The sequence below is a fragment of the Alosa sapidissima genome, chromosome 5, assembly GCF_018492685.1.
Source record: "Alosa sapidissima isolate fAloSap1 chromosome 5, fAloSap1.pri, whole genome shotgun sequence".
NCBI classification, from domain to species: Eukaryota; Metazoa; Chordata; class Actinopteri; order Clupeiformes; family Clupeidae; genus Alosa; species Alosa sapidissima.
In genome coordinates, this window is record NC_055961.1 from 36,947,307 (window position 1) to 36,974,636 (window position 27,330).

The 27,330-nt window shown below is 40.2% G+C and overlaps 6 protein-coding genes across 15 annotated transcripts in view; 3 read left to right on the forward strand and 3 right to left on the reverse strand.

The window, feature by feature from the left end:
* The window catches only part of alg9 (ALG9 alpha-1,2-mannosyltransferase), an 8,494-nt gene extending 3,852 nt beyond the window's left edge, over window positions 1–4,642 (reverse strand). Inside the window, exons 1-8 of the mRNA XM_042091307.1 lie at window positions 4,460–4,642; window positions 3,548–3,683; window positions 3,185–3,319; window positions 3,019–3,089; window positions 2,486–2,574; window positions 1,342–1,477; window positions 1,135–1,222; window positions 126–231 (exon numbers count right to left, since the gene is read on the reverse strand). Coding sequence (XP_041947241.1) covers window positions 126–231; window positions 1,135–1,222; window positions 1,342–1,477; window positions 2,486–2,574; window positions 3,019–3,089; window positions 3,185–3,319; window positions 3,548–3,683; window positions 4,460–4,620 — 922 coding nt within the window. The 5' untranslated portion in view covers window positions 4,621–4,642. The remainder of the gene's footprint in view (window positions 1–125; window positions 232–1,134; window positions 1,223–1,341; window positions 1,478–2,485; window positions 2,575–3,018; window positions 3,090–3,184; window positions 3,320–3,547; window positions 3,684–4,459) is intronic.
* Window positions 4,643–9,267: 4,625 nt separating this feature from the next.
* Window positions 9,268–16,308, reverse strand: fdxacb1 (ferredoxin-fold anticodon binding domain containing 1). 5 transcript variants are annotated; one of them, XM_042091317.1, is made up of 7 exons: window positions 13,021–13,287; window positions 12,423–12,564; window positions 12,000–12,176; window positions 11,767–11,923; window positions 11,433–11,636; window positions 11,037–11,198; window positions 9,268–10,786 (listed from the first exon to the last, which is right to left on the reverse strand). In XM_042091317.1, exons 3-7 carry the CDS (start codon window positions 12,172–12,174, stop codon window positions 9,754–9,756), a joined length of 1,731 nt encoding a protein of 576 aa, XP_041947251.1. In that variant the 5' UTR covers window positions 12,175–12,176; window positions 12,423–12,564; window positions 13,021–13,287; the 3' UTR covers window positions 9,268–9,753. The 5 variants fall into 5 exon arrangements, with proteins under 5 accessions (XP_041947251.1, XP_041947252.1, XP_041947254.1 ...); XM_042091318.1 differs by lacking the exon at window positions 13,021–13,287 and adding an exon at window positions 12,992–13,008; XM_042091320.1 differs by lacking the exons at window positions 12,423–12,564; window positions 13,021–13,287 and adding an exon at window positions 16,291–16,308.
* si:dkey-71l1.1 (uncharacterized protein LOC569883 homolog) lies at window positions 11,571–23,945 on the forward strand. Of its 3 annotated transcripts, none has more exons than XM_042091405.1 (10): window positions 11,571–11,654; window positions 20,065–20,256; window positions 20,391–20,458; window positions 20,648–20,740; window positions 20,837–20,938; window positions 21,021–21,126; window positions 22,031–22,153; window positions 22,252–22,328; window positions 22,417–22,519; window positions 22,744–23,945. In XM_042091405.1, exons 2-10 carry the CDS (start codon window positions 20,112–20,114, stop codon window positions 22,881–22,883), a joined length of 957 nt encoding a protein of 318 aa, XP_041947339.1. In that variant the 5' UTR covers window positions 11,571–11,654; window positions 20,065–20,111; the 3' UTR covers window positions 22,884–23,945. The 3 variants fall into 3 exon arrangements, with proteins under 3 accessions (XP_041947339.1, XP_041947340.1, XP_041947337.1); XM_042091406.1 differs by lacking the exon at window positions 11,571–11,654 and adding an exon at window positions 13,552–13,572; XM_042091403.1 differs by lacking the exon at window positions 11,571–11,654 and adding an exon at window positions 19,466–19,652.
* On the forward strand, window positions 13,655–15,630 carry LOC121708621 (grass carp reovirus (GCRV)-induced gene 2p). Its single transcript, XM_042091420.1, has 2 exons — window positions 13,655–13,980; window positions 14,386–15,630. Exon 2 carries the CDS (start codon window positions 14,409–14,411, stop codon window positions 15,060–15,062), a length of 654 nt encoding a protein of 217 aa, XP_041947354.1. The 5' UTR covers window positions 13,655–13,980; window positions 14,386–14,408; the 3' UTR covers window positions 15,063–15,630.
* On the reverse strand, window positions 16,982–19,416 carry ufc1 (ubiquitin-fold modifier conjugating enzyme 1). The gene is made up of 6 exons (XM_042091423.1): window positions 19,111–19,416; window positions 18,657–18,724; window positions 18,485–18,548; window positions 18,308–18,384; window positions 17,889–17,979; window positions 16,982–17,733 (listed from the first exon to the last, which is right to left on the reverse strand). The coding sequence occupies exons 1-6, from the start codon at window positions 19,345–19,347 to the stop codon at window positions 17,653–17,655; spliced, it is 618 nt and encodes a 205-aa protein (XP_041947357.1). The 5' UTR covers window positions 19,348–19,416; the 3' UTR covers window positions 16,982–17,652.
* A 377-nt stretch (window positions 23,946–24,322) lies between the features above and the next one.
* crfb12 (cytokine receptor family member B12) overlaps window positions 24,323–27,330 on the forward strand; it is a 34,737-nt gene continuing 31,729 nt past the window's right edge. For 2 of the 4 annotated variants that reach the window (XM_042091321.1, XM_042091323.1), the window contains exon 1: window positions 24,325–24,621. The gene's annotated coding sequence lies outside the window, so the exon portion shown is untranslated. Of the gene's footprint in view, window positions 24,622–25,229; window positions 25,363–27,330 lie in introns of those variants that run through there. The other 2 variants (XM_042091324.1, XM_042091322.1) reach the window with 2 other exon arrangements.

Consider the following 27,330-nt stretch of genomic DNA (forward strand, 5'->3'; position numbering starts at 1 on the left):
CAAATTGTCTGTCTTTGACTAAGTATTTCATTATGCTTGGCAGCTCAACACATGAATACCTACAGTATACACGTTTAATGATTTCACACATTTCTTTTTGTGACACAAGAAAATAAAAAAAGTACCATAGAGATCTGGGCCATGAGGAGTGAACACATTGTAAAGGACGATATTCAGAGGAGCAATCACCAGCTTGCCATAATAGTAACTGTCTACTAATACTACAGGAACCTATAATAAACACAAGACCAAAACATGTGTTATTCAAAAGAGATGATGTTATGGTATAAAACCCAACATCTGGGGCCCGTTGTACAAAAGCAGAATTAAGACATCCGGGATAAGTTACTGAGCTGCGCTCAATGAATCCAAAACAAGAGCGTACAGGCTTAATTGGTTGCACAAAGACCAAGCCAGGATGAGCAGACACAGATTCATCAAGCCAGGTGAAACCTATCCTGGATACAGTAAGTGCGCGCTCACGCCTCCCTCAAATAGACCCCGCCACCGTTCACAGATTCACTATGGCAACTACAGTGGCTTCATTGCTTCTTCTACGGTGTAAAGTAGGTAGCGATAGCCTTTTCACAACAGCAACACCTCTGTTTAGGAGAATATTGCAACTAGTGTCGCTCCCACCACGCACGAAATCGTTACGGCGCTCCTGTGACGTCACATTGTCGCATGACAGGTCAGGAATGGCGAGTATGTAAAAGTTAATTAATGATCACAAACGTTTAAAAAATGACAGTGGGTCTAGTTATATGTGATAACAATGTGTAGTGGGCAGTGTAATAACTATTGGTTTCCGTTTGTGGTGACTGCTGACTGAGATAAGGGATGAGAATAAATAGATCCTGGAACTTAGCCTGGTCTGGAGAAGGCTAGGTCCACACAGAATAAATCGCCATGGTAACTTATACCATAACATATCCTGCTGCCCCCTATCCCGCTTTTGTGCAACCGGATCATGGATAAATTGAGCCAGGATAACCATGATATCCCGTCTTAATCCCTAGTTTTGTGCAATGGGCCCCTGGTTGGCAAAGGCAAGAATGTTGAATAAATACATAAATAAATAAGAAAAGCATTCTTTCTGTAGACTTTAGATGTGTTAAACGACAAAATTCTCACCAGGAAAATGAGAAGAGCCGCCGCAGCCCACATGATGAAGCTCTTCCATTTCCTCTGAAGGACCAGCAGGTCGAAGGCGATGGGTATTCTGCCAAAAAAAACGAACAGTTAAAATCACCTCACTTCCTAACCACAATACCACATGTAAAATAAAGACGTTTGCTAGATAGATACATCAATTTGTGACATCAAATGTGCCTCGCTCACCCCAGTAGAACACTGAATGGCCAGCCAATGATGGCTCCTGCTGCCACCCCCAGCACGGCTATGCTAGTGCGGCCCTGGAACCAGCCTGTCATGGCCACCACCGCGCTGTACATGCAGAATGTGCTGGGGAGGAACGCTGGGATCACACAAACACAGCACCCAGTTATTCACAACACAAATATGGGATCAACCCTTCCCATATTTTGGTACAACTTTGGTTAAAAGCTTTGCTGTTGTTTATAATTGTCTTCGGTTTTGCTGAAAGTGTTTTGTTTAAAGAAAAGATTTGTTAAACAGAAAAAAATACAATACGGGAAGAGATTTCACAATTACTCATTACATTACATTACATTACATTACATTACATTTGGCTGACGCTTTTTAACCAAAGCGACTAACAACATGGTAAACAGTAAGTTTTTAGAACAATTCTCACAATTTTAGGACAGTTTAAAAAAAAACATTAGAGTACAGTAAGAATAAGTGCGTCGGTGAGTGCTGTTTTTAACAGTTACTTGTCAGTTTAAAACGGCTGGTGAGTGCTAGGATCAGTAAGACTTGTTGTAAGTGTTGCTATGAGAGTAGATGTTCTCTAAAGAGCTGGGTCTTCAGGAGTTTTTTGAAAGTGGAAAAGGATGTCCCTGCCCTTGTAGGAACTGGCAGTGTGTTCCACCAACGAGGAACAACAGATGAGAAAAGTTTGGTTTGGCTTGAGCGTACCGGTGGTAGAGCTAGACGTCGTTCGTCAGAGGAGCGCAGCGGTCTGGAGGTAGTGTAAGTCTGTATGAGGGCATTCAAGTAGGTGGGAGCAGAACCGGAGACTACTTTGTAGGCAAGCGTTAGAGACTTGAATTTGATGCGGGCCGCCATAGGTAGCCAGTGTAGCTGGATGAGCAGCGGGGTAACATGTGCCCTTTTGGTAAATAGTCGCAATAAATGTCTCTTTATTGGGATTTCTGACTCTTTGCAGTATGTGTAGATTTTAAATACAATATACCAATACACAAATAGCCTGTAGGTCACTAAGCTGTCTGACAGAGTAATCCAATTAGGCACATGACAACAATGCGGACATAAATGACCAATTCTGCTGGGGTGAAATGAAAAGAAGAGTTTTAATGAAAACTCATCATCTCAAACAAACCTGCAGAGGAGCAGAACATTCCTGCACTCAGAACCAAAAATGCCAACATAAGCCGACCAACATGGAGACCAAACTTCTTACAGACTGCCCTGAAAGAGGAGAAAAGTAAGTTATAAACTAAAAATAAAAAATAAGCTAACATTACTCTTGTATAACGAGGCAAGACTGATAAACACAATAGATGAAATGAAGACAAAATGTTTAATCAACTGTTAATTAAGTCCCTCATGGGATTACCCTGGAAATCCAGAGTTCTTGCGAGAGCACAATTTGAATTTGCTCAGCGAGTCACTCTGGCAATCAGTAATGATGCTCATTACCCATGCCCTTGGAGCCTTGGTGATGCCCCTCAAGTTGGGCCATTTTCATTACTATAGCCAGACCAATCTTTCTAGATTTGGGTCTGGATTTCCAGGCTATCATGGGATAGCAAAACACACAAAACATAATGCATCTATGTTCTATTTAGTTTGAAAAAGTAAACTTCCATGACCAGTGAAATAGAATTGTACTATGCACAGATGCACACTCACTTGTAGAAATAGAGTTCACAGACACAGCAGGCAAAGGCCAAAACACAGCGCAAAAAATAAAACACTAGGACCTGTAAAAGAAACAAGGAAGTTTCAATGATAGCCACCTCTCTAACAAACATACATGATAAAGAGAACACCATAATAAACTAAAAGGATTACTGACCTTGTTAGTCTGAAGTATCTTGGCATGAAAGAAGGCAGGAAGGGCATGGAGCCATAGGTAAGCATAAGAGCGTATTGCATAAGTTGGAGAGTACTCCCATGTTTGCATTCCTTTGCCATAAAGCAGATAGTGAGTCTGAAAAGAAAAACATTTCACTTAATAGAGTGGAAATACACATTGTTCAATAGGGTCTTTCTAGTGTTAAGTATGTCATTTGTTTACAGTTCACCTGATGTTATTGTAAATGCATGTTTGTTCATTTAACTGAGAATGCCAATTCCACCTGACATGACCTGGCTCTGATAATCCTTTTCCAACTCAGCTTTGCAGGCTGATGTATGTATGGTAATCAGTATAACTCACTGGTTCCCAGTAGTTGAATGTCTCATCACAGTCTGAGATGTTGCTGAGCAATGCTGCACAGAAGCGGGCTGAAACGAGGCACTTGAACGCTGTTGAACCTTCCGGGGCCCAGACCTGGCCTGCTTTACTTGATGTCCTATAGTAATATGAAGGTTCAAACGGGATGATATGCTTATCTGGGTACAAACTAGTAACCAGGGGGAAATGCACAACAGTTTGGAAAAAATTACATAAACTTCCCAAATAATATATGCCAATACAAAACTATGAAGAAGCCTTAGGATTCAAAATGAATGTGATGAAATCAACTTCACACCAGTCTGACAGGGGTAAAGTAACCTTAACTGATCAACTGATTGAGCTTCTCACGTTACAAGCGGCTAATGATACGTGGCTCTAATGCCCCATGACATACAGACTGTTAGCTAACCTTAGCTTAATGCTTCTCAATAAGACCAACAATGAAACGTCGTTGTACAAACAAAGGGTTTCTGAATAAGAAATGTTTGCTTCATAAAGCACCGAAACCGCTATAGCAGCTACTCGATTGAAACTGGTTTCGAAGCCTAGATCTACATGCTAGAACTTCGTTAAAGCAGATGATTGAATGAATGAGAAACCTTTAACGTCAGGACAGCTAGCCGCTGTCATTCAAAGCAGATACCCTCACAAGCTAACGTTAATGTTACACTGCTTGGATTAAGCCTGCGTGCTTGTAAGCAACCCCAAATGGCTTAACTCCCAGAATACTAACTGATATTAAATGTATCGTTGCAACAAAACCCGACAGATAACTGCATTAAGTAGCTAGTTCTACATGCAACGTTACCAGACATGAAAACTGTAACGTTATGCTATTAGCCTGGACATCTGACAACAGCATACAGCTAAATGTTTTTCTAAATCACTCACTCATTTCGCATGTCACTGTTTTTACTGTCGTCAACATTCTTCTCTTCTTTTGACGTTCGGTTGTCGCTGACAATACTTGTGTTCACATTATTAGCATCTTGTTTACTGCCTCGTCTGGTTCGCTGACGGACACCCTTGGTCGCCATGTCTTCTACTGGCATACAAATGCTTCGTTTGGAATAGATCACGTGATTTTAAGAGTCCGAACCTAACCATAGACATAAGACCTATGCATAACCATAGACACTCATATCCCCAAATCCCCCAACCCCTAACAAAGCTGCACAAGGTAATTCATAAATATTTTATTTGATCCCCATGTCCATTGTAATACAAGTATTTAAAAGCAATATAAATAACATTTCCCGAAACGTCATACATTCCACATTTAAAATCGTTCACATAAATAAGAATACAAATATTAAATACACATATTATTAGCAGCCAAGACCATCTCAATGACATCTCTGTACTTGTTTGTTACATCACATATGAGGTAGGCTAAAGGGACGAGCCTAAAATTATTTCATCGTCTTTTCCACCACTTCCAGTGGCTTATCAAGTGCATGCACACCTCACAATTTACATTGGATTAAACATATTACTGACACAGCTACTTGCCATACCAGGCTTACATGAAGTAGCCTAATAGAAAGTAGATTTTTTCATTAAACAAACATATCAACAGCATACATTTGTTGCTCAGCCACGGTCTTAAAAACAGTATTTGCTCAACAACAAAGCAAGCACATATCACCTATCAGTGAATGTGTAACATGCATGCACCACAATTGACTGGCCAACATTGTCACAGTAAACATGTTTAAAGGTTAGTCATATTCACAGTAAACTGAAATTAGATGCAAATTTACTGAACCTCTGATATGGCTTGTCTGAGTTTGGAATTTATCTATTGTATTTCCATATTAAAAAGAAACAGAAAATAAAACAAAAATAAAGCCCCTAAGGTACATTCTAACATTGACATTAAATGAAACGGAAAAGTAGTCTGCCATGTATTCTGTTTGAAAATAACCATAGACCAAAACTTATTCAAGCTGCTTGAGGGATCCACTAAAGAGATATTAGAATGCTAGTCAGTGTTTCCCACAGAACTGAATTCTATTTGTGGGGGTAGGTTTGCAGAATTAACTTGAATTCAACAGTTTTTAACAAATTAGCGTAGCGTGGTTATGATGAACCACATTTAAGAACAATTTGGTACAACCTGGAAAATCATTGTGTGGTGGTCAATGTTAATATTGTGGTGGGCCGCCACAAATAAGTCAATATGGGAAACACTTCTAGTTATGTAAAGCCAGGGCATTCAATGTAACTGATTTCCTGAAATACACACATTTTGCAGTCAGATACTCATGCCTTAATGATGAGGCAGTGATATTGATTGCCCATTTTTCTGTCAACTTTTCAACTATATGGGTTGTCAAGCCAACTAACACAAAGAAAGCCTAGGTATATTGAACTTGCTTTGTAGTATACCCCTCGGGTTTTTACCTGTGTTGTTTGATTTTAAGTCATGCAGTATGATACTTCCAACATACAATCCAAACAGTCTTGATAGTGCACATAATATTGAACGTGAAATTAAAAACAAGTACATATTTAGGGCAGATTTGGTTTGCAGATAGGATCTAAATAGCGCTTTGTTGACAACTGGGGGCCACAATTGAAATGACAGGCAAAGAGGAAAGTTACTCAATACGTGGGTTTACATGGACGGTTTTCTTGTTATTCCGATTAAACTATTCCGAATGAAAAAATTGATCAATTTCTTTACATGGGATACGGTCTTTTCCGATCAGGTGCTTACAAGTGCTCCTTGATCGGAATAGCCGTTGCTGCTTTACTTTTCCTTGAGAAGCTACAGCAGGCAAGCCGATTGACTGTATACATGGATGATTAATCGGAACAAGAACGGAATACACCATTCCTTTCATTGGGGGCCAAGCAGCGAAGCTGCTTGACCCTATGACGTCATTTTCCGCCATGATGGATTTTCCACCATTTTGGATTTAATCAAAAACACTAAAAAGTTTTCACAGGTCACAAATTTTGTCCAATCGACACCAAACCTGACACACATGATCTTCAGACCAAGCCTCACAAAAGATACTCCTTTTCGTCTTCGGAACTAAAACCTTTTGCCCGTAACAGCCAATCAAAACTTGCGGCGAAGCCGCCAAACAGGAAGTGAGCTCATATCTCAGCAACCCATTAATCTATCATAACCAAACTTTGTACATGGACTCAGGACCCAATCAGGGGGACGCTCAAGAAATCTGGTGACCTTTGACCTCTAGGGGGGCGCTGTAATTTAGAAACATGCCTTTTGGCCTGTAGCTGCTGTTGTGCTTAGAATTAAAACACACTAGTGGTGTCTGGTAATACTGTTGGAGGTCCTTAGGCCGACCCAAGCCAACTTGTGATGTCATCGTAATTGATTCGGCTGCCATATTGGATTTAATCAAAAACACGTACAAGTTTTTGCAAGTCACAAATTTTAGCAGATCCTCACCAAAATTGACAGAGACCATCTTCAGCCCATGCCTTATCAGTGCATTGCTTTCTGGAACAATTGACAAAAGCATTCGCCCGTAACAGCCAATCGAAATTTGCGGCGAAGCCGCCAAACAGGAAGTGAGCTCATATCTCAGCAACCCTGCCATGTATCATAACCAAACTTACTACATGGATTCATGACCCCATTAGGAGGACACTCGAAAACTTCGGTGACCTTTGACCTGTAGGGGGTGCTGCAATTAGCAATATTGCATTTTGATCTGTAGTTGCTGATGTGTTTTATCGATCTTTTATTTTTTGATGTGAAACTGATGAAAACATGTTCCATCCAGTTCATTCTAATGCATGCGTGCAAGGGCGGGGCAGGGCAGGACGGGGTGGGACGGGCAGGGGTGATTAGGTGGGGGGCTGGCTGGCGGAGGCAGTGGCAATTCTCAGCCCTGTTTCAGCCCTACAAAATCAGTTATGTTTTGATGTGACACTAGTTGAAAGTGTTGATCGTGGAAGTCTGCTGAGTTCCATCTTGTCGCCATGGCTACTCCAGCCTATTCTGCTTGGCCCCCTCATTGCTGCTTGCAGCTATATTTCTGATTAAAATTCTAATCGGATTTGCAGTTTTATTCCGATCAAGGTGTTTATATGAGTCATTTTCATTCCGATTGAGCGATTATTCCAAATCTTATCAGAAATATAGCTGCAAGCAGCAATGAGGGGGCCAAGCAGAATAGGCCGGAGTAGCCACGGCGACAAGATAGAACTCAGCAGACACCCGCGATCAACACTTTCAACAAGTGTCACATCAAAACATAGCTGATTTTGTAGGGCTGAAACAGGGCTGAGTATTACCACCGCCTCCGCCAGCCAGCCCCAAACCTGATCACCCCTGCCCGTCCTGCCCCGCCCTCGCACGCACGCACGCATTAGAATGAACTGGATGGAACATGTTGTCATCAGTTTCACATCAAAAAATAAAAGATCAATAAAACACATCAGCAACTACAGATCAAAATGCAATATTGCTAATTGCAGCACCCCCTACAGGTCAAAGGTCACCAAAGTTTTCGAGTGTCCTCCTAATGGGGTCATGAATCCATGTAGTAAGTTTGGTTATGATACATGGCAGGGTTGCTGAGATATGAGCTCACTTCCTGTTTGGCGGCTTCGCCGCAAATTTCGATTGGCAGTTACGGGCGAATGCTTTTGTCAATTGTTCCAGAAAGCAATATATTGATAGGTTATGGTCTGAAGATGGTCTTTGCCCATTTTGGTGAAGATCCGCTGAAATTTTTGACCTGCGAAAACTTGTATGTGTTTTTGATTAAATCCAATATGGCGGCCGAATCAATTACAATGACATCACAAGTTGGCTTGGGTCGGCCTAAGGCCCTCCAACAGTATTACCAGACACCACTAGTGCATTTTAATTCTAAGCACAACAGCAGCTACAGGCCAAAAGGCATGTTTGTTAATTACAGCGCCCCCTAAAGGTCAAAAGTCACCAGATTTCTTGAGCGTCCCCCTGATTGGGTCCTGAGTCCATGCACCAAGTTTGGCTTTGATACATGCAAGGGTTGCTGAGATATGAGGTCACTTCCTGTTTGGCGCTTTGCCACAAATTTCAATTGGCTGTTACAGCCGAATGCTTCTGTCAATTGTTCCAAAAAGCAATGCACTGATAAGGCATGGTCTGAAGATGGTCTCTGCCAATTTTTGGTGAGGATCCGCTGAAATTTGTGACATGTGAAAACCTGTACGTGTTTTTGATTAAATCCAATATGGCGGCCAGATCAATTACGATGACATCACAAGTTGGCTTGGGTCGGCCTAAGGACCTCCAACAGTATTACCAGACACCACTAGTGCGTTTTAATTCGAAGCACAACTGCAGTTACAGGCCAAAAGGCATGTTTCTTAATTGCAGCGCCCCCTAGAGGTCAAAGGTCACTATGTTTTTGGAGCGTCCTCCTGATGGGGTCCTGAGTCCATGTACTAAGTTTGGTTATGATAGATCAATGGGTTGCTGAGATATGAGCTCACTTCCTGTTTGGCGGCTTTGCCGCAAATTTTGATTGGCTGTTGCGGGCGAACGGTTTAAGTTCCGAAGACGAAAAGGAGTATCTTTTGTGAGGCTTGGGCTGAAGATCATGTGTGTCAAGTTTGGTGACGATCGGACAAAATTTGTGACCTGTGAAAAAATAGTTTCACTTTCACTAAAATCCAATATGGCGGAAAATCCATCATGGCGGAAAATGACGTCATATGGTGCGTTGAACTCGGCTTAGTCCAAGGATTCCAAGGATAGGTCATTTTTCAAAATCGAGCCAACGGGTCAGAAGTTACGTGCGTGAAAGCATGTCCAACTTTGGCCTGTTGGTGGCGTTAGATCACTCGGGGTGCAGACTTGAAACTTGGTGAGATTAATCATGGGGCAAAAAACTAAAGAAACACAATGGGTGCCTTAGAAAACTAAGAAACACAATGGGTGCCTTCGCAGCTTCGCTGCTTGGCCCCCAATAAAAGTATCCATGTAAGCCCACCTAATGAGTGTCTCATGAAATAACTAAAGCTATTGTGTGGCGTGTGGAAGTATTGAGCTGATCCACCAATGTTTGAGCTTAGAATCTTTCTCTTCGCATTAAATTACCAAATAGATTTGCCTCATTATTAAATTAGCTTTAGTCAGACTTTAGACTTTGCCAACCTTTTCTATCTGGGCCCTTGATCTTCAAGTAAGGTTAAACCGCTTTTTTGCTCTACCTGAGTGTGACCTGCAGTTTTTGAGACATCAGCTGTCGCAACTGATTGTGTATGTCCTTTACCTGACTGTGCGAAAGTGCGCGATCAGGCGACTGATAGGTCAACCGGTAACAAAGACTGGCGTGACCCATGTGTGGATGTCGGAAACGGTCTACCAGCACCACTTCTCTTACCGCGCCTGCTGACGCTTGACGGACCACAGCATGGAAGTCAAGTTCGTCAAAGCTGTCTGGTTCCATCCAGAAGCTGATGTCGTGCGAGTAGCTTGGTGGGTACAGCGAGAATGTGCAGAAAGGTTCAAGGGGTTTAGAAGAGAAGTGGTGAAGGAAGCGGGGGTCAGGACTCCAGAGCAAGCGCCAATCAAACAGATTGAAGACAAGAGTGGCCAAGTAGTCAAGGTTAATCGTGACCACGGACAGTCGCACACCTTGAAACTCATACTCTGGTGCAGACACGTACACTAACCTCCCAAACTTAGGATGTTTTTCTGAGTTCATCCACACCTTCTTGTTGTCCTCTTGGTCCCCTACAAATGAGACTCCATAAGGAGACAGAAGTGTCTCTAAACACCCCTGGAGACACTTTAAAGGTTCAGAGTCGGAGGGGAAAGCTCCAACTAGGAGCAGCTGGTGATGGACAGGAGACGTGCTTGAGGACACGGGGGCTCGACGGAAAACCAGACCACTCAGGGCGTGCAGAGTCCCCGGGCTGAAATCTTTGTGCTGGATAATCTCTGAAAGATGCATCAGCATAGATGGTTGTAGCGCATACTTGGTGTTGGAGCTTAGGTGGTCATCACCCATCATCTCGTCTTCCTCACGTGGGCCATGGGTTTCAATGGGCCTCACCCAATACATGTCAGAGGTAGCAACATCTGGGCCAAATGTATGGGGCTGGTCTGGGGTGCAACAGACCAGTTCTGGAAAGTTTTGGGTCAAGGTGTAAACAGGCCAGGATGACTTCAGCTCCCGAAGTAGCTGCTCCTGTACTAGTTTGACCGGGTGGTAGGATTCTGAGTCAAGGAATGACCTATGAATGACAACCAATGAATGACAACCTGTGAGGCAATGTAGAACATGATTCATCTATCAGATCACTACACAAACTACTCTTGAAAGCCACTGAAAGTTTCCACAGAGGCTTCATACTAAAGGTTTTTGGTACTACAGAGCACTTTAAGGTTTCAAATACAGGCTTAACAGTGGTGCACAGCTTTTTAAGTAACCTAAATTCACACATGCTCTAGATTCATGTTATGTAGAAATAGTTATGTCAATACCTGTTCACATATTCACTTAGCTCTTCTGGAAGTTCAAATAATATTGAATCTTTGCCCAATGCTGCCTCCATTTTTAAAGTCAACGCTGGTGTAGTATATGGATAACTTCGGGTAAAGATATGGTTAAGACCACTTTCCACATGGAAACCTTTATCCTGGCTCCTGAGAAACACAATTGCAAAAATAAAAGACCAATAATGACAGCATTAGGTTCGGTAATTCAATGTGTTTCTGTATATCAATTCTGTCATTGCCAAAGTAATGGCAATGACATAAAATTGATATACAGAAATACATTAAAAGTGGAAGGCAACGTAAACATTTATTAAACTGTTCTGATACATTTTTACTTAACATAACTGAGAAAATGACAGTTTCTTCCAAATTTCTACCCACCTGTAACCTGTGCATTTATAGCCCTGATATTTCATCGGATCGAAAGGATGGACCTCACTCAAGACCAGGCCAGCTTCCGCTGCCATGGCAACAACTTGCCAACTGTTGTGCCACTCTCTCATTGGACTGTCAGCTGGAGTACCACCTTGGCCATTGCACAAGGCCACATGAACCTCTCCTTCACCTTTTAAGACCTGCACACAACTGTGGAGGAGGAGGGGGGTAAGCATATCTTAGCATAAACACTGATATGCTGCAATGCATTTCAAATCACCGTGGCTCTCGTTCATTATAACTACTGTTCACAAATGGAAGACGGCCTTGAGTATCTTACCTGAGGAAAAATTTAGCCAGGAGATTACGGTTCTTTTTTACTCCGCTTTTGCGACCGAAATGGGGGAAGTTGAAGATAATGCAGTCAAAAAGATGATTTTGAAGAGCTTCATGTTCATTCAGGCATGTGCAGTCCACTTGAAAGAGCACCGTTGAGCCTGAAAAAGATGACAAATTTAGTAAACCCTCCTCTGTCATCAATTTAAATTACGATGATAAAGAATAGCACCTCACCACAATCGCGTATGCGCTGTATATTCTCTCGAGCATTATCCAGGCGATATGCCTTATCCTCTGACTGCAAGCAAGTTGATGTTACATTTAGCTCATCTATGGACGATTCGATCAGGGCAACTGAAAAAGAGAAGTTGCCCTCGCCAACAAGTAGTACCTCACGTGGGCTGCACATCGCTAGCAAAACAAAATAACACACCAGGTTAACTTAGAAGCATGCCGCATCCCTGTAACTTTAAGTTAGCAGGCTATGGTGGCCGCCATGTAAGCAACAAGTAAAATAAAGCACTAACAAGTACTGATAACGTTAATGCTCAAGTCAGAAGGACACGTTAACGTTATTGTCAACGTTACGGCAGCTAGTGCCGTTAGCTTCACAGCTGATAATTCGGAATTTCTAAAGACTAAATTAATTCAACTTACCTTCTTAATTTGACAGAACACTGCTGTTGTTGCACTTGTGGTTTGCGGAACCCATACAAATTCACATTTGAGTAAGACGCTGGCTAGCACAAGACGGCAGCAAAATTCTAGTTTTATCACGTTAGCCAACGCTATAGGACGTCTAAAATCAGAAAACTGTTGGTTAGCTAATAGCTAACTTAGCCTGTTCCCCAAAGATATGGACGTATACCGTTGGTTATCTGAAGCACTAAGGTCATAAAATGTGGCATAACAAAAGGAGGGAAAACGTTCAAATGCAAATTATTTGTAACCTCGTTGGATTAACAAACACACACTACAAACATTTCTAAACAGTACCACGTAGGCTTATATTCGTTTTAAAGAATCACTTTGATCCTGTTCCTAAGGCTGGAGCACCAGTTTAAATGACCCTGAGGGAAACAGCGGAGACGCTGGTATAATTTAACCAGACAAAAAGGATTTCCAAACCATGCCATTCTCATTGACGAAGCAATGTTAAATGGTCTGGTTACCAAGTAAGTGTAAACTTATGTTTTAAAACCCATTAAGCTTAACGTTGTTCATACCGCTCGTCGAGCCCCCACAAGTCATTCACCTTATTAGTTCCGTTCCTTCCTAGCACCTACGCGGTAACACATAAGGAGCCTGCAGGCATTCACCCAAGGAGATGACTGAAGACTCGGGAAAGAAAAGGGGGGGTTATTTCTTTTAGCGCAAATGCATAGGCTATGCATTTTGAATGCTTTATGACGAAAACATTGTGATTCATGTGTTTGTTTATCTTAAAAGTGCCATTGCTGTATGTGTTTGTTTAAAACCATCAATTGGCAACCTCTTCCTTCGAAACTTCTAAAACAACGATGTTTTTAATACTTGAAAATAACATTTGATAAATGAACCTTACATTTTTCAGTAGCCATAGGTGTGTAGATTTTAACCAAATCTAGTTTAGTTCTTACCGGGGCTCTTACTGCCTGACATATCCGATTTTGTTTACCAAGCTCGGAGTTTAATGCTGGGCTAGTGGGTGCCTATTTCCAACCTTTCTCACGGCTAGACCGAGAATTCTCGTCGCAAATCAATATTCCACTGGAGCTCCAAGCGGATTTGTAGGCCTACAGCACTGTTTACAGCTCTTCGTGTCACGGTAAAATGTAATTTTTGGTACATAGCTAATTTAGATACACTTATGGTGTGGGTGCTTGCGTTTCTTTAGGAATCCGCCGTCTTGGTTTGTATTGAAATGAATATTAAGTGATTAAGTGACACATGGAAATATATGGGATGGTTGGTAATAGATGAGAAGTGTTTGGTGTGGTGTTTGCACAGATCTTTAGTTATTCAAATGTATGTATACTTAAAATGAATGTAACAATATATTAAATTGAAGCATTATAGCAGAATTCTTGGTGAACAGATTAAATTAATTTGGACTCTCTACAAAAACTTTGAGAGAAAGGGGAGTGACCTGAATGACGTTCCCTCACGTCAGCTGCTAAAGTGAAAGCGAAACTTGGATAGGTGTCGACTCCTGACTGAAAATAAGTTCAGTTCAGTAAGTATAATTTTAATGTATAAATTATACATAATTGATAGTTTCTTGTTAAACTAAAAATCATATATGTAAATATGACAGGTAGGCTAAATCAGAAACATAGACTACAGACTGTATAAAATAGGCTAGGCTAAGTGCCATTGAAGACTAAAAATCGAAGCCTTATTGCTATCGAGTTAGATGGAAATAGCAAAATGAGAAAGCAGGACGTTTTATGTTTACTTTATACTTTTTCCTGTAGGCTATACTGAAAGCATAATGATTTGTTTATTGTTTATTATCTAATTGTCTGTGATGTCTCAAGTAAAACCGTTTCTCACAGAAACACTAGAAATACAATTGTCCCTTACCATAACCTATGCTACCTATTTTGTTCAATATGTTTTTTTCTCTCCCCATATTTAGTGTTTCATCAGTAAAGTGAAATAATGTCCAAGGTCACTTTCTGTGGTTGGGAAGTTGAGTATGATGGTGACCACCATCTGAAAGCTGAGCAAGAGGCTAAATCTGGCAGACTTTACACAATGTACCATGGCACCAGTGTACAACTTGCCCGTCAGATAATTCAGAATGGCTTCAAGCAGTCTCAAGACGGAATGCTGGGTCCTGGTGTTTATGTGAGCCGCGATCAGAAGAAAGCCGAGCGCTACCCTTTGAATAACCATGTCTCTGACAAGGTAGTGCTGAAGTTGCAAGTTGATTGTGGGAAGGTGAAACGCATCGACAAAGACAATCACCCCATGCAAAAATCCTGGCACATGCAGGGCTTCGACACTGCATGGGTGCCCCCAAAATGTGGAATGAAAGCTGTTCCAAGTGGCCTTGAGGAGGATTGCATTTGGGACCCAAACAGGGTTAAGGTGACTGATATTGCTGTTGCACCCAATACCACTCTTTTAGCTGAACTTCGCCAGCTGATATCTCAGAGAAATAATCAGTTTACGAATCAGTCCTCTGGCCAAGGAGCCTGTACCTTATGCAAGAGAACTAATGATCCTGCTCATGGTGTACAATCATGTTGGGGATGTGGACAGAATATCTGTATCCTCATGGCAAAACATGTTTGCCTGGTCAAGCCATAATAGACCTCTGAAGTTCGCCTACAAAAAGGACCCAAAGCTGCCATCTTTGCCCATATAAGGAGATCCAATTGTTAATCAAAGTTGCACTGCAAGTTAGCTCTAGAGTAGCAAAAAACAAAGTTTGCCATATTAACGTACCGAAGATCATAGTACCCACTCGAAGGCAGATGACAAAAGTGTGTAGGGCAAAACGTCTGCATTTCAGAGTTCTTTGTGCCCTGCGAGAGTGTAACAGGTACGTCGTAACAGAGAGTGTTATTTTCCCAAAAATCGCAAAATACCGTATCTCCTTATATGGGCAAAGATGGAAGCTTTTGTAGGCGAACTTCAGAAGACTATGTGAAAATCCCATTTTTTTGCTAGAGATTTGACGTGATAAAAATGACAATCATTTTTGTATTAACGAATTTGTGTTAAAAATGCATACATTTATTAGTCTTTTTTCTGTCTGAAGGTGGGGACATCTTGTAGCCTATAATAAGCCATATCGATCTCTGAAAAAGTAATTCTGTTCTGATTTCATGACTTTGACTCATAAGAGAGAGCTCAAATTAAAAGGTTTAATTGACTCTGTTGTATTGTAGGCTTTATAGCGTTTACTGTGCTCGCCCTACTATTTCATCTCAAAATGGCTGCTGTAAAAAAAATCTACTAAGCCCTGTCCACAGGGTGTGTCATAGTGTTGCAAACTGGAGTGATAGACTTCCTTCTAGAATATTCCATGTATTTTGTATTTAATGTCACACCTTCACCCCCAGACAATCACATTCCTAGTAGATCAATCTACTTCCTAGTCAATCACTCCTCTTGCATTTGATCAGCATCTCACAAATGTTCTTCTTTGTGATCAACACCTTAGATTTTTACTGTTCATGATTTTTTTTCATTCTTCCTCTTTTATCCGTCTCTGTTCTATTGCCTATCTCAATCTTCTTTTTTATTGGCCAGTTGGATATATGGCTTTGCTTTGTCTTTACAACTATGTAGCCTCTTCAGCCATCCTGAAGTCACCTCTTCTCTTGATGGTGACATTAGGGTTTTGTAGGTACTACTTAACAACAACAACAACAACACACATTGCATTTATATAGCGCTTTTTTTCTAGACACTCAAAACGTTTCACAGTGAAGTGGGAACCTCACTAACTACCACCATTGTGTAGCACCCAACAAAGCTGCCAGAGGAGGACCTGTGAGGCGTCACTGACTTTCTCTGACTAGACACTCACTTGAATCATGTCTTTTCCCTCTTGCTCAGTTATGCACTGGGCCCTCACACTCCTCCATCTATTCTGGTAAAAGCCAGTTTACGCTCATCTGTGAAAGGAGTGGCACAGTATTGTATGAGATCTTCAGTTTCTTTCTCACATGGAAAACATTGACCGATTTCAGAAGAAAGTTCTTTGTTTCTGGCCATTTTGTGCCATCGAAAACTCAATAGTAGATGCTCCAGATACTTGATTCATCCGAAGGCCAATTGTATTGTTTGTTTAATCAGGGCAGCTGTTTAACGCTGTGCTGACATAATTGCATAAGGGTTTTCTAATGATCAGCTAGCCATAAAATGATAGCATGCGCCATAGGATGACTAACTGGTTGTCGTCTAGCTATGTATTGTTCAAGATTGTAACATGTTTTCAGAGTTAATAAGATGAAAAGTTGCTACAGAATCAGACACATTCAATATGATGTAGATGTTATGTAATAGATGTCAAACGTGGTTAATTATCACAGTATCAGACACATTCAATATGATGTATATGTTATGTATTAGATGTCAAACGTGCTTAATTATCACAGGTTCTAAATATAGTCAAATATACGAAATATCAAGTTACATTCAATCATGAAGTAAATTGGCCTAAAATATTTTTGCTGCATGAGAGTAATTGTGTAGTAAGTGCACACAATAACACTTCCTTCATTGCAATACAGGTAATTTATTAAGTCATACGTCTAGTCATGGATATAACCATCCTTACATCATAATTTACATTTTTACAGTTTTATGACCTTCTTGAAATTAAAATAATATCTGCTTAATGTTAATGTAAAAAAAGTCTTTTGAATAATTAAGTGAACATAACACTTTCAAGAGACATTTACAAGTACCAACAGACTAAATTAAGCTGGTCCCCTGTAAAAAAACACATTGTTTTTGCACACTAAACCACCTTGACCGATGACAGATAATATACCTTTCTGCTTGACACTGACAATATAATATGTTACACAGGTAAATATTTCAACATCTGATTTAAAATGTTTGGCTTTGGGTGTGTTATGGTAGTGTATCTCAGTCATAATTGCTAAATGCATCGCATAATTCCCATTAGATGAAATAGCTGAGGTTTTGCACTGATTGAACATTGTCAATTATAGAGTACCTTGATCAAAATTCCCATTTATTTGATGGGAGCCATATGAGGATTTAGTGGAAGTTGACTAAGACAGTTTGAGGCACCTGAGAGAGAAAAAAAACGTGCTAAGAAATGGTCAACACTGCCACTCAGCTAAGAATGGTTTACGAACAAATACCAATTTTCTAGGTTGGTGTTCCATCTTGAGATCTGAGTCACACAGAGGTCTGTTTAACTATTCTGCTGCTCTTTGTGTTCGATGAGGCCTTTAGAAATAAGGTCTGGGATCTCTACCGCCAGCCAAGGTCCAAGCTAAAGACGAGGAAAAGCACAACAAGAATTTCTACATTAAATATTCAAATATTGTGAGGGAAACATGAGAACCCCTGATCTACAGTACAGTATGGCATGATAAACACAGTGTCTTTGAGTCAATAACAGTACAGAAAGAAGCAAAATAGACAAACCCCAAGAGCCATAAGGTGAGCCAATCCAAATTTAGGAACATTTCTTGCCCACAGTGGCTTGAAGTGGTCTGTCAGGCAGATCTTACCACCCCTAGAGAAAGAGAGAGAGGGAGTATTGAATGAGAGAAATGTCTTGGAGCATACTGTTGTAAATTTATTTTCATAGTTTTGCATCGAACACACCCAATTTATCCAAATATGCAATGATTGTAACTTGACAAGCATGTGGTAAAAATCCCTGAGAGTTACAGGGGAAAAGAGGCTAAACTGAAGGGCATCATTATTGTGAAGTTCTTTGATGCCTTTTGTCGCATCAGGGGCAAGCATTCAATTCTCAAATATGACTGGGATTACATAAGTAGATCTTTTTATAAATCAGTCAAAAGTGACAATTGCTGGTTATAGGTCCACCTACTGACCTGTACATTTTGGCTGTTTTCCCATCCAATTCAGGTAAGGCCACCTCAGGGGCCGTAGCAGGATATGTGACAGGAATCTGGGTAATATGTAAAAACAACTTGAAAACTTCCCAACTATATGAAATACACTCTTATGTCTTATTTAAAAACCTCTGCTAGCGATTTTTGTTTACTTACATCGAATTCCACCTCAAATTCATACTTGAGCAGATCATGAATGTACCAGCATTTCCCAAACCATCTACAATGTAAGAAAGGGTTTGTTAACTCTCCAGCTCTCCAATTTCCAGGAATAGAATCTGAACTGAATGAACGGTTCTGACACAGGCATGGACTTAATGATACAGACCTTGTGCCTTCTTTATTGGACTCCAGACGGAACCAGTCATTGTCAGCTGCCTTGTTATTTTCTACATACTGCGTGGTAGAGAAAGGTTAATCTGTGTGAGTTATGCAGTATCACATCACTTAAAATGGTTCTGAAAGAACTGCTAGAATACTCTAACGTTGGTATTTTTCTATGCAGCTGCTAGAAGCTACCTTTTAAACTGTATCTGTTACCAAGTTCTACCAGCAAAGTCAATGACGTTTGACAATATTGTCCTGTCAGGTTAAATGAATAACATCGAATTACACAATTAATCAAGGAAACCAGTAACGTTGAAATGTGATGGGATACCGTTAGATGACTAGGCTTGGTGCACAGCTGACAAGCCTAAAAGAGCTAATGTTATGCTAGCTAGCCACTTTAACATGAACCAAAAATAAATGGCTGGCATTTAAGCTTTAAAATCGAACCTTACCTTAATCAAGGCCAGGTACTCCTCTCGTAGTCTCTGAACCCACAACTCTTTGTCTCTAGGTCCAGAGTTAGTTTTTAGGAGAGGTATCTCTGACACAGCTTTCCGAGTTGCCTCATCTGCCATGGTGGCTGCGGAAGGTAGAGAAAGTGGTAACGTGACGTCAGCACTAAGCGATGATAATGTGATGTAAATACTGAAGCACAGTGTACTGGAATTTGGTTCCGAGCAGTTTGTCATGAATTTACAGCAAAACGGCGTTGTTTCTGAATATATAAAGGGTCTAAAATATACAGCGAGCAAGGTCTGCAGGTGAAAAAACTAAGTGGTACTCTTAGCACATCAGTCAATGTTTCCTGAAGGAAGTATTTCCTGTGACTCCTTACGAAGACAGGACGGATCTCACATCTGGTTGCACCGTTATCATTACTATTTACAGCATCCTTCTAATGTCACATCCTCTGCAGGGTTACAAATTTATCAATTTCATTCATTGAAATCAACGGATTTATCTGAGCGTTATGCAATATATGTAAATCGGAACAGTAAGTGCATTATGTTGACAATGTCCGTTTATATATCTCAGTATCCCATCGACCTCTGAGGAGTCCCTGCACTTGTCATTTGCATTTCTGCATTCTGTTTTGCCTTGTTTTGAAATGAAACGTATGACTTAGTATGACTTTGGTTCTAGCTGTGGGATTGTTGTTGTTATAGTGTGAAATTTAAAGTCAAGGCAGTGATCACTTACATGTCATATTCATGGGGAAGCAGACTACATATAACTGCATGATAAACAGATGTTTTGGGGTCGTACCATTAAGGCTTAGCCTTAAATGTAAAAACCAGATCATCACAATATTTGTTGTATTTTTTGTAAATGATTGATACTGAAATTGGGTCTACATCAAATCACAGGTGTCAGACAACCACTGGTAGCCTATATTTTTCTTACAGAGAAGGGCTGACAGTGTGTGGCTCCCATATTTAGTCCATTGGTTCCCATGGGCAGTGTTCTGGCCTTGTCATCTCGCCCTGGGCGTCAGAACTCCCCATTTCCCCTGGACAGACCCGTCTCCAGGTGGGACAGAAGAGATGGCCGGCTTCCCAACCCAGGAAGCTTTGATGGCTTGCATCGCAGCTGTAAAGGTAAAGTTCACGTGGCTTACAGTTTCAACACATTGTTATCATAGAGCATAACAGATACAGACTCTGTGTTTTTACTATACTGTCTCTTGATACTGTCAATATTTTTTCTTACCTTTCTTTTTTATTACATCTAGATGTATTTCCACAACAAATTGAAGGTGTTAAAATGATTGTTAACAAGACTCTAAGCAGCTTGTTTAAGGTATGTTTGATTGGGAGTGTATTTGAGTCTGTTGGTTCTCAGAGTCTTAACATAATAAAGTTGGTTGCAAGGTGTTTGCATTTTCATATCTAAAGTATGAATGAAGATCAGGCAAAAATGTATTGGTCAGATCTGAGATCCACACGTGAGCTTCAATTTAACAAGATAATTTCTTTCTCCAAAATGTAGGTTAGTCATACATTTCACCTTAGTGCTATTGCACCATCATGTTATCGCTTCCATGTAGAATATCTGCAGACAGACAGTGACAGTAAAGACAAGGTAAGAAATGTCTTATTAGAAATGTGTTTACCATTCTATCTTTCATATTTGTCTGAATGGCACAGTTTTGATATGCTTTCAAATATCTTCTCTCAGGACAGTCCTATGCTGATTGGTGAAATTGATTCATCAGGAAGCCTAAATGCTCATTCGCTATTTCATCTGAGTGATCGAATAAGGGCCAAAGCTGTTTTTCAGGTTTAAAACATTTACTGACTTAATTTACTAACCTCAACAATTTGATATATCCATATAATAGTGACTTTTATCGTGTTGTTAGACCCAACAGTCCCAGTTTGTTACATGGCAGTTTGAGACTGAATACAGAGGAAGTGACTTCACGGCTGCTGTTACCATGGCAAACCCAGATATTCTAAGAGAGTCAGGTGAGAAAGCCACTTGGCAAACACTTTTAAATGTGCAACTTGCAAGTGTAATCATCAAAGTGTAAAAAATGAAGACATTGCAGATGTGGTTTCTTTGGTATGAGAGCTAGCACATGATTGCCTAACTTGCCTAGCACAACTTGCCTAACAAGTTTTATTATTCAGGTATTTATTTTTAACCGGTTAGTTTCCAGTAACACCTGTCAGCACAGTGATGTTATGATAAGATAAGAGAAGACTTTATTTAAAGGAGAATTCCGGTGTGATATTGACCTAAAGTGTGTTGAAACATGATACCGAGTGTGAACGTACGTACATAGCTCATCTCAGCTTGTCCCCTGCACTCAGAAATCTGGCGCTAGTTAGCTGATGCTACCAACAGTTTTTCGATGGGGTTTAGTCACGATTCAGTTAACGATAAGTCGAGCGACGAGTACGAATAAACAGGTATGATAAGGGATCAGATTCCAAAAATAATTCTGTGGAAATGCATGGGTTCCAGTTGCTGCTACTGGAAGCAACTGGAATCCATACATTTCCACAGAATTATTTTTGGAATCTGATTTGTCCAACATCCTCCTCTCATCCCCAACAGACCACTGCGTAAAAAATTACAGATGCTACCACTGTCGTAAAAAGTCCTTAACAGTGACCTGCAGTTTTTTTTAGCAGATGGAGGGTGCATCGATTCCTCTGACATATACTGTAGGGAGATTGGTCTTCATACTTGTTTTCTAATGGCCTTGAGCAGACATTTGCAATATTCTTGGTTTTATGCTCAAGCATTACACTTATACTCTGCGGCTTCAGAACATTGTATTTGGTTTGGAAAGGGCCAGGGATAACAGGAAGCTTTACCAGTGCTCTGTGTGATTGTACTAATTATGTGTTTCATGGACTACAGTCATCATGGTGGCACACTTCCTCCAGAGTGTCTCCTCTCAGCTGGTTCTGGGGGGTGAATTGGTATACCACCGTGGAAGAGCAGAGGAAGGAGGCATCCTCACTCTAGCTGGCCAGTATTCAGGTGATAGTGCAAGAATAGTGAATAAAGTCATGTTCTGGTGCATGCAGCAGTATTTTCTCGTGACTGGCCTTGTGGTAATGTCTGTGCCATTTTCCCAGGGCCCAACTGGGTGGCCACACTGAATGCTGGGAAGGGTGGTGCACATGCAAGCTACTACCACAGAGCAAATAAACAGGTACAATGAAAGCTTTTTTGTTATTGTCTAGTTCTACGTAGTGCATTGGGGGGGGGAAACTACAGCATGTCCTCAATGGCTTTTCCAGATCCAGGTGGGAGTGGAGTTCGAGGCTAGCACCAGGACACAGGAGACAACTTTCTCATTTGGCTACCAAATGGAACTTCCAGAAGCTAACATGGTCTTCAGAGGTATATAATTAAAAAGAAAATGATTTCTTGCCGTTGTTTGTTAGATCAAGCTAATCAATGCTTGCCTTGGTCTTGTAAACAAAATGCCAGTATATTTTGAGTCCAGTAATTTAAACACATGAAGATATGCAGAGTGTGAAACAATTTGGATGATGTTCATATAAACCCATGTACATGCAATATTCACACACACGTTTTGAAATAATCTCAAATTTGTCTTGTAGGAATGCTAGACAGCCGATGCATCATTGGTGGAGTTCTAGAGAAACGCCTGTACCCTCTGCCTGCCACTCTGATTATGGGGGCCTTTGTCAATCACCGTGGCGACAAGCTTCAGGTTGGCCTGGGAGTCAATGTTGGCTAAACAGGCTTCATGCCTCTCCTGCTCCCTTGCACACTAAACTGACACATTGGACTAATGGACCTCCTGTATACAAGCAACTCTGCCAGATGTATGAACACCTTAAGGCATTTGGCTCTGGTCGCAACTCAGAGCATTCAACACTGGGGAATTATAGGGACGACTGGAGCCATATTGGCTATATACATGTACCCCAAAAGCATGTGGATGGTTTAGTGACCAGAACATGGACTTTTGGCCAACCTCAGGGTGTGTTGTCTGTAGTCATGGTACGTGCAGAGAGGTGGACTCTAATGTGGTGACTATTAGACACACACTCTGTCACACAGAGAGCTTTGACCTCAGACTATGTTTTCCCTTTTAAAGTATACTTGTTGAAGAGCCACAGAAAGGTCCTGTGGTTTTCAATCTCCTTAAAGTAAATAAATGAATATTTAACATGCAGAATATTGAAATATCCCTGAAATATCAGAAACACTGTTGAATATTCTCTATTGACATTAGAATTCAATGTTTTCTCCTCACAGATATTGTGCATATTTTAAGGTGGTAATGTATGTGTAAGCAAAATGTTGTACAGTTTAGAAATTGAAGAAATAATTAAGGTTCACAAAGCTAAGCCATACAGAGTCCACATCCCATATGTATGAAAAAGACTAATACATTTTTGATCAAGACAGTCTAAAGGAATAACCACTAATTTGTATGTCCATGGCAGCTTTGTTCTTCTTTATGAGCTGTCATATGGGATTCTCATTTGGAATTTAAATATGATGTTGCACTGAGTTGGAAATATTTGTTTTTGAAGTTGAAGGGGTCATGTTAATCTATCTCTAGGACACTGTATGTCTCTGAACAAAACTTAAATATATATGTATATCCTTGTTGCCACAGAAAAGGAAATATTTTTGAGATATATGCATACTAAATGGAACATGCACTAATTATTGTATTACAGGTACATGCTTTTTTAAAATTGATTTTATTAATTTGTTTTTACAGTGTAGCTAAATATATTAGCACATCTGCTAATATATTTGGTTATATTTGGATTACTTGAATCTGACATGAAAGATATGTTGAACTAATTTATTTTAAATAAACAATATAACTTATCATTCATGTGACCTTGTGTTATTATGAGATACAATGTGTATGCCATACATAGCAGATTGCTTTTAAGACTGATTTCTTTGATTATTTTTTATTTAATTCATCTTAAAATATGTGTAATGTATATAACTCACATTTGAACATTGAAGATGTTGAAGAATTTCATGATGATGACATGTAGTAATCCTGAAGCTTTCATCAAAATATCACATGGTTTCTATGACCACAGATATCATTTTATTTACTTCCAGCTATAGGAGTGTAAGAAGTGGCTAATATGTCACAGGTATAACCTGTCCTTCCTGTTCTGTTTGTATAATGTCAAATGAGGGCAAGTCCATTTGTGTATAACAAACCTAGCAGAATAGAAATGGGAGTGTTTGATTCTACTATACGTATCTAGTTGTACGTATATTGGAATTTGAGTCCTTTTCAATCTTGGCATGTACATTCCTGCAAATACTTAAGATGTTAGTCCTGCTTGGTTTTATGGCTGTGTGACGTCACATCATTCTCGTTGTTGCTGTAGTTGACGACAGCAGCGTAATTCAAGATACTTTCTCTTGCCAGCAGGAATGGATTATCAGTTACCAAAATGTATCATCAGTGGGCGAAAGGAAGCTGCACGGTAAGGGCATGAACTTCAATCTGTAAATGTACTGTTTGTAGCCTGCTTGATATGTGTGAACAATACTGTAGTGTTAAAATGACTCTCCCCACCTTTCTGAATTCTCAACACATCACATTGCTTGAGGACATTGACTGATATCATTGTAGCATTTGCTGAATAGAATAGAAATATAATTTCTATGAGAGTATTGATTACAGCTCATTAAAACTTGTTGCTTGAAGACAGTTACTGTGTGTGGTAGTGTGTCCCTGCGCAACCAGTAGTGACTTAGTGCGGTGTTCATTTTAGGACATCCTCAGAATCAGGTGTCAGACTCAGAAAAAACATCTGTCATCTTCAGACAAAATTGCCTCAGCGTCAGAAAAACCTCTGTCATCTTCAGACAAAACTGCCTCAGCGTCAAAAAAAAAAACAGACTCTGGTGTCAGACTCAAAAAACATCTGTTATCTTCAGACAAAACTGCCTCAGCGTAAGAAAAACCTCTGTCATCCTCAGATAAAACTGCTTCAAATCAAACGGCCTCAGAAAAACATCTCTAAGGAGTCAGGTCTCAGAGAAAATGCTGTCAGAAAAAGTGGAGTCAGATCTCAGAAAAAACGCTGTCAGAAAAAGTGGAGTCAGGTCTCAGAAAACAGGTCTCAGAAAAAAAAAAACGCTGTCAGAAAAAACAGTCAGACGAAAAAGTCTCAAATGAAAAAGTTATTGCGGGGAAAGAAGAAGACGGCAGATACAGAACGGTGAGTTTAATATTATGCTTAATACATTTATTCTGTCACTGGCATGTTATATTTGGTGATTGGTTAGATGTAGAAATTATAAGTAAAGGTAGAAAGTGATCCAATGGTATACACATTGTAGGAAATCGATGTATGTAACTTAGCTAACCTCACTTCGCTAGTAACATAGCAGCTGCTGTAAGGCATACTGAAGTATGCTATACGTACTACATACAGCAAAATAATTTGTTTTTCGTAGGACTACGGTACGTTCAGTGAGCTAGGGAAAAGTGGGTTAAACATTTTTCCACCACAAAAGTCCAGAACGACACCTGGACCATTATTTCTTACTTTTGCTAACCATTTCCCAGTTGTACAGTACCAGTAAGAAACCTGCAATCATCATCACTGGGAATGTTCCCATTATTCCCAGACCCCCATAAAGACAAATGTGCTATGCCATGATGTAATACCATATAATACCATTATGATAATACCATTACATTAAATAGCAGGTTAAGATAACATCTCATATCAAATTAATTCAACGACGCTGCAGTTATTGTCCCCTGGGGATTACATTTCAAGTACATGTCTATCTTTATGTCTGTCTATTATTGTTGTGCAATGACAATGACAACTGCTAACGTTTTATAATGGTATAGTACAGCGGCTAAGCACCGGAATCGTTCAGTTTTTGCAGAAAGCATGAAACTTGGCACAGTTATACTACTACCCCTAGTGATCAAAAATTGAAATGGACCCCAACACATAGCGCCCCCTAGTGGTCGCCATCTTGAATTCAAATATGGCTACCATTCTTAATAGAATTGTTGATACAACTAACACTCAATTTTTAGGGTCAAGGAAGCTATTGACATGATTTCCAAACAAACTTGATGTTGGCCCTTTTGAAATCCAATATGGCGGATATCAAATGTGAATATATAGACCATCTCTATTGTTATTCATGATAGAAATATCATTCAAAAACAATTTCAAAGTTTGAACAGTCATTTTATCACATGACAACCTTAATAATATACGAGGCATCAAGTATAATCTGGTAAGATTTCAATATGGCCACTATGTGTAAGAAAATAAGCCAATTATTCTATATTTTGGTTAATTGAAGTAACTACCTACTGTAGCCTGGTGAGCCAGACCCACATTAAAATGTAGGGTCTGGGCACTCACCGTTCGCAGAGCTCAGTCCGAGGGGCGGGATAATCAGTTGTCTTTCAAATTCCCTCTGCATGCAATAGGACGCAATAGGATATTTGTTTTCAAGTAGCAGGGAATTCAAGCCAAACCGTTGCAACTCTGCCATCAATCATTATGTTAAGCCCACCAAACGACTCTATACACGATTTCAATGGCCTGATTAAGTTTCGATTTCTGGAGCTCACGAGCACATTTTTTTTTCGATTTCTGGAGCTCACAACGGAGAGTTGCTAGACTAGCCCTGGCAGCAAATGTAATTTGCTGCCGCTAGGGGCGCGTCTAGATTTCTAGGCTAGTAACTACCTACATCATCAATAAATTCTTATTCTACCTTCTTCTCTTTCTGAGCAAACCTTAACTCTTACTATACACTGCTCAAAAAATTATACACTTTAAAAAATAAAACACATCAGATCTCAATGGAAAAAACATCACGCTGGATATCTACATTACATTACTTGGCTGACGCATTTTTAGCCAAAGCGACTTACAACCTGGTAAACAGTTTAACGCTTTTAACTTTAACTTTTAACAATTCTCTCAACAATTCTTGAACAATTTAAAAAATTAAAAAAGGTAGAGTACAATAGGGAAAAGTGCATCAGTGAGTGCTGTTTTTATATAGTCAAGTCAGGTGGTAAGTGCTAGAATTAGCTAGTTGTAAGTAGTGCTATGAGAGGAGATATTCTCTGAAGAGCTGGGTCTTCAGGAGTTTTTTAAAGATGGAGAGGGATGTCCCTGCTCTAGTAGGAACTGGTAGCGCGT

What these genes read in the sequence shown, in the direction of transcription:
- si:dkey-71l1.1 (XM_042091405.1), top strand. Translation starts at nt 20,112, where the DNA reads ATGGGCAGTGTTCTGGCCTTGTCATCTCGCCCTGGGCGTCAGAACTCC. An exon ending in TCTAGCTGGCCAGTATTCAG is followed by an intron (nt 22,154 to 22,251) that starts GTGATAGTGCAA and finishes CCATTTTCCCAG; the next exon opens with GGCCCAACTGGGTGGCCACA. An exon ending in ACCACAGAGCAAATAAACAG is followed by an intron (nt 22,329 to 22,416) that starts GTACAATGAAAG and finishes TGGCTTTTCCAG; the next exon opens with ATCCAGGTGGGAGTGGAGTT.
- ufc1 (XM_042091423.1), bottom strand. Translation starts at nt 19,347, where the DNA reads ATGACAAACTGCTCGGAACCAAATTCCAGTACACTGTGCTTCAGTATT. An exon ending in TCCAATAAAGAAGGCACAAG is followed by an intron (nt 18,549 to 18,656) that starts GTCTGTATCATT and finishes CTTACATTGTAG; the next exon opens with ATGGTTTGGGAAATGCTGGT. An exon ending in AAAACAGCCAAAATGTACAG is followed by an intron (nt 17,980 to 18,307) that starts GTCAGTAGGTGG and finishes CTCTTTCTCTAG; the next exon opens with GGGTGGTAAGATCTGCCTGA.
- LOC121708621 (XM_042091420.1), top strand. Translation starts at nt 14,409, where the DNA reads ATGTCCAAGGTCACTTTCTGTGGTTGGGAAGTTGAGTATGATGGTGAC.
- fdxacb1 (XM_042091320.1), bottom strand. Translation starts at nt 12,174, where the DNA reads ATGTGCAGCCCACGTGAGGTACTACTTGTTGGCGAGGGCAACTTCTCT. An exon ending in CTGGCTAAATTTTTCCTCAG is followed by an intron (nt 11,637 to 11,766) that starts GTAAGATACTCA and finishes CCTCCTCCACAG; the next exon opens with TTGTGTGCAGGTCTTAAAAG. An exon ending in TATAAATGCACAGGTTACAG is followed by an intron (nt 11,199 to 11,432) that starts GTGGGTAGAAAT and finishes TGTGTTTCTCAG; the next exon opens with GAGCCAGGATAAAGGTTTCC.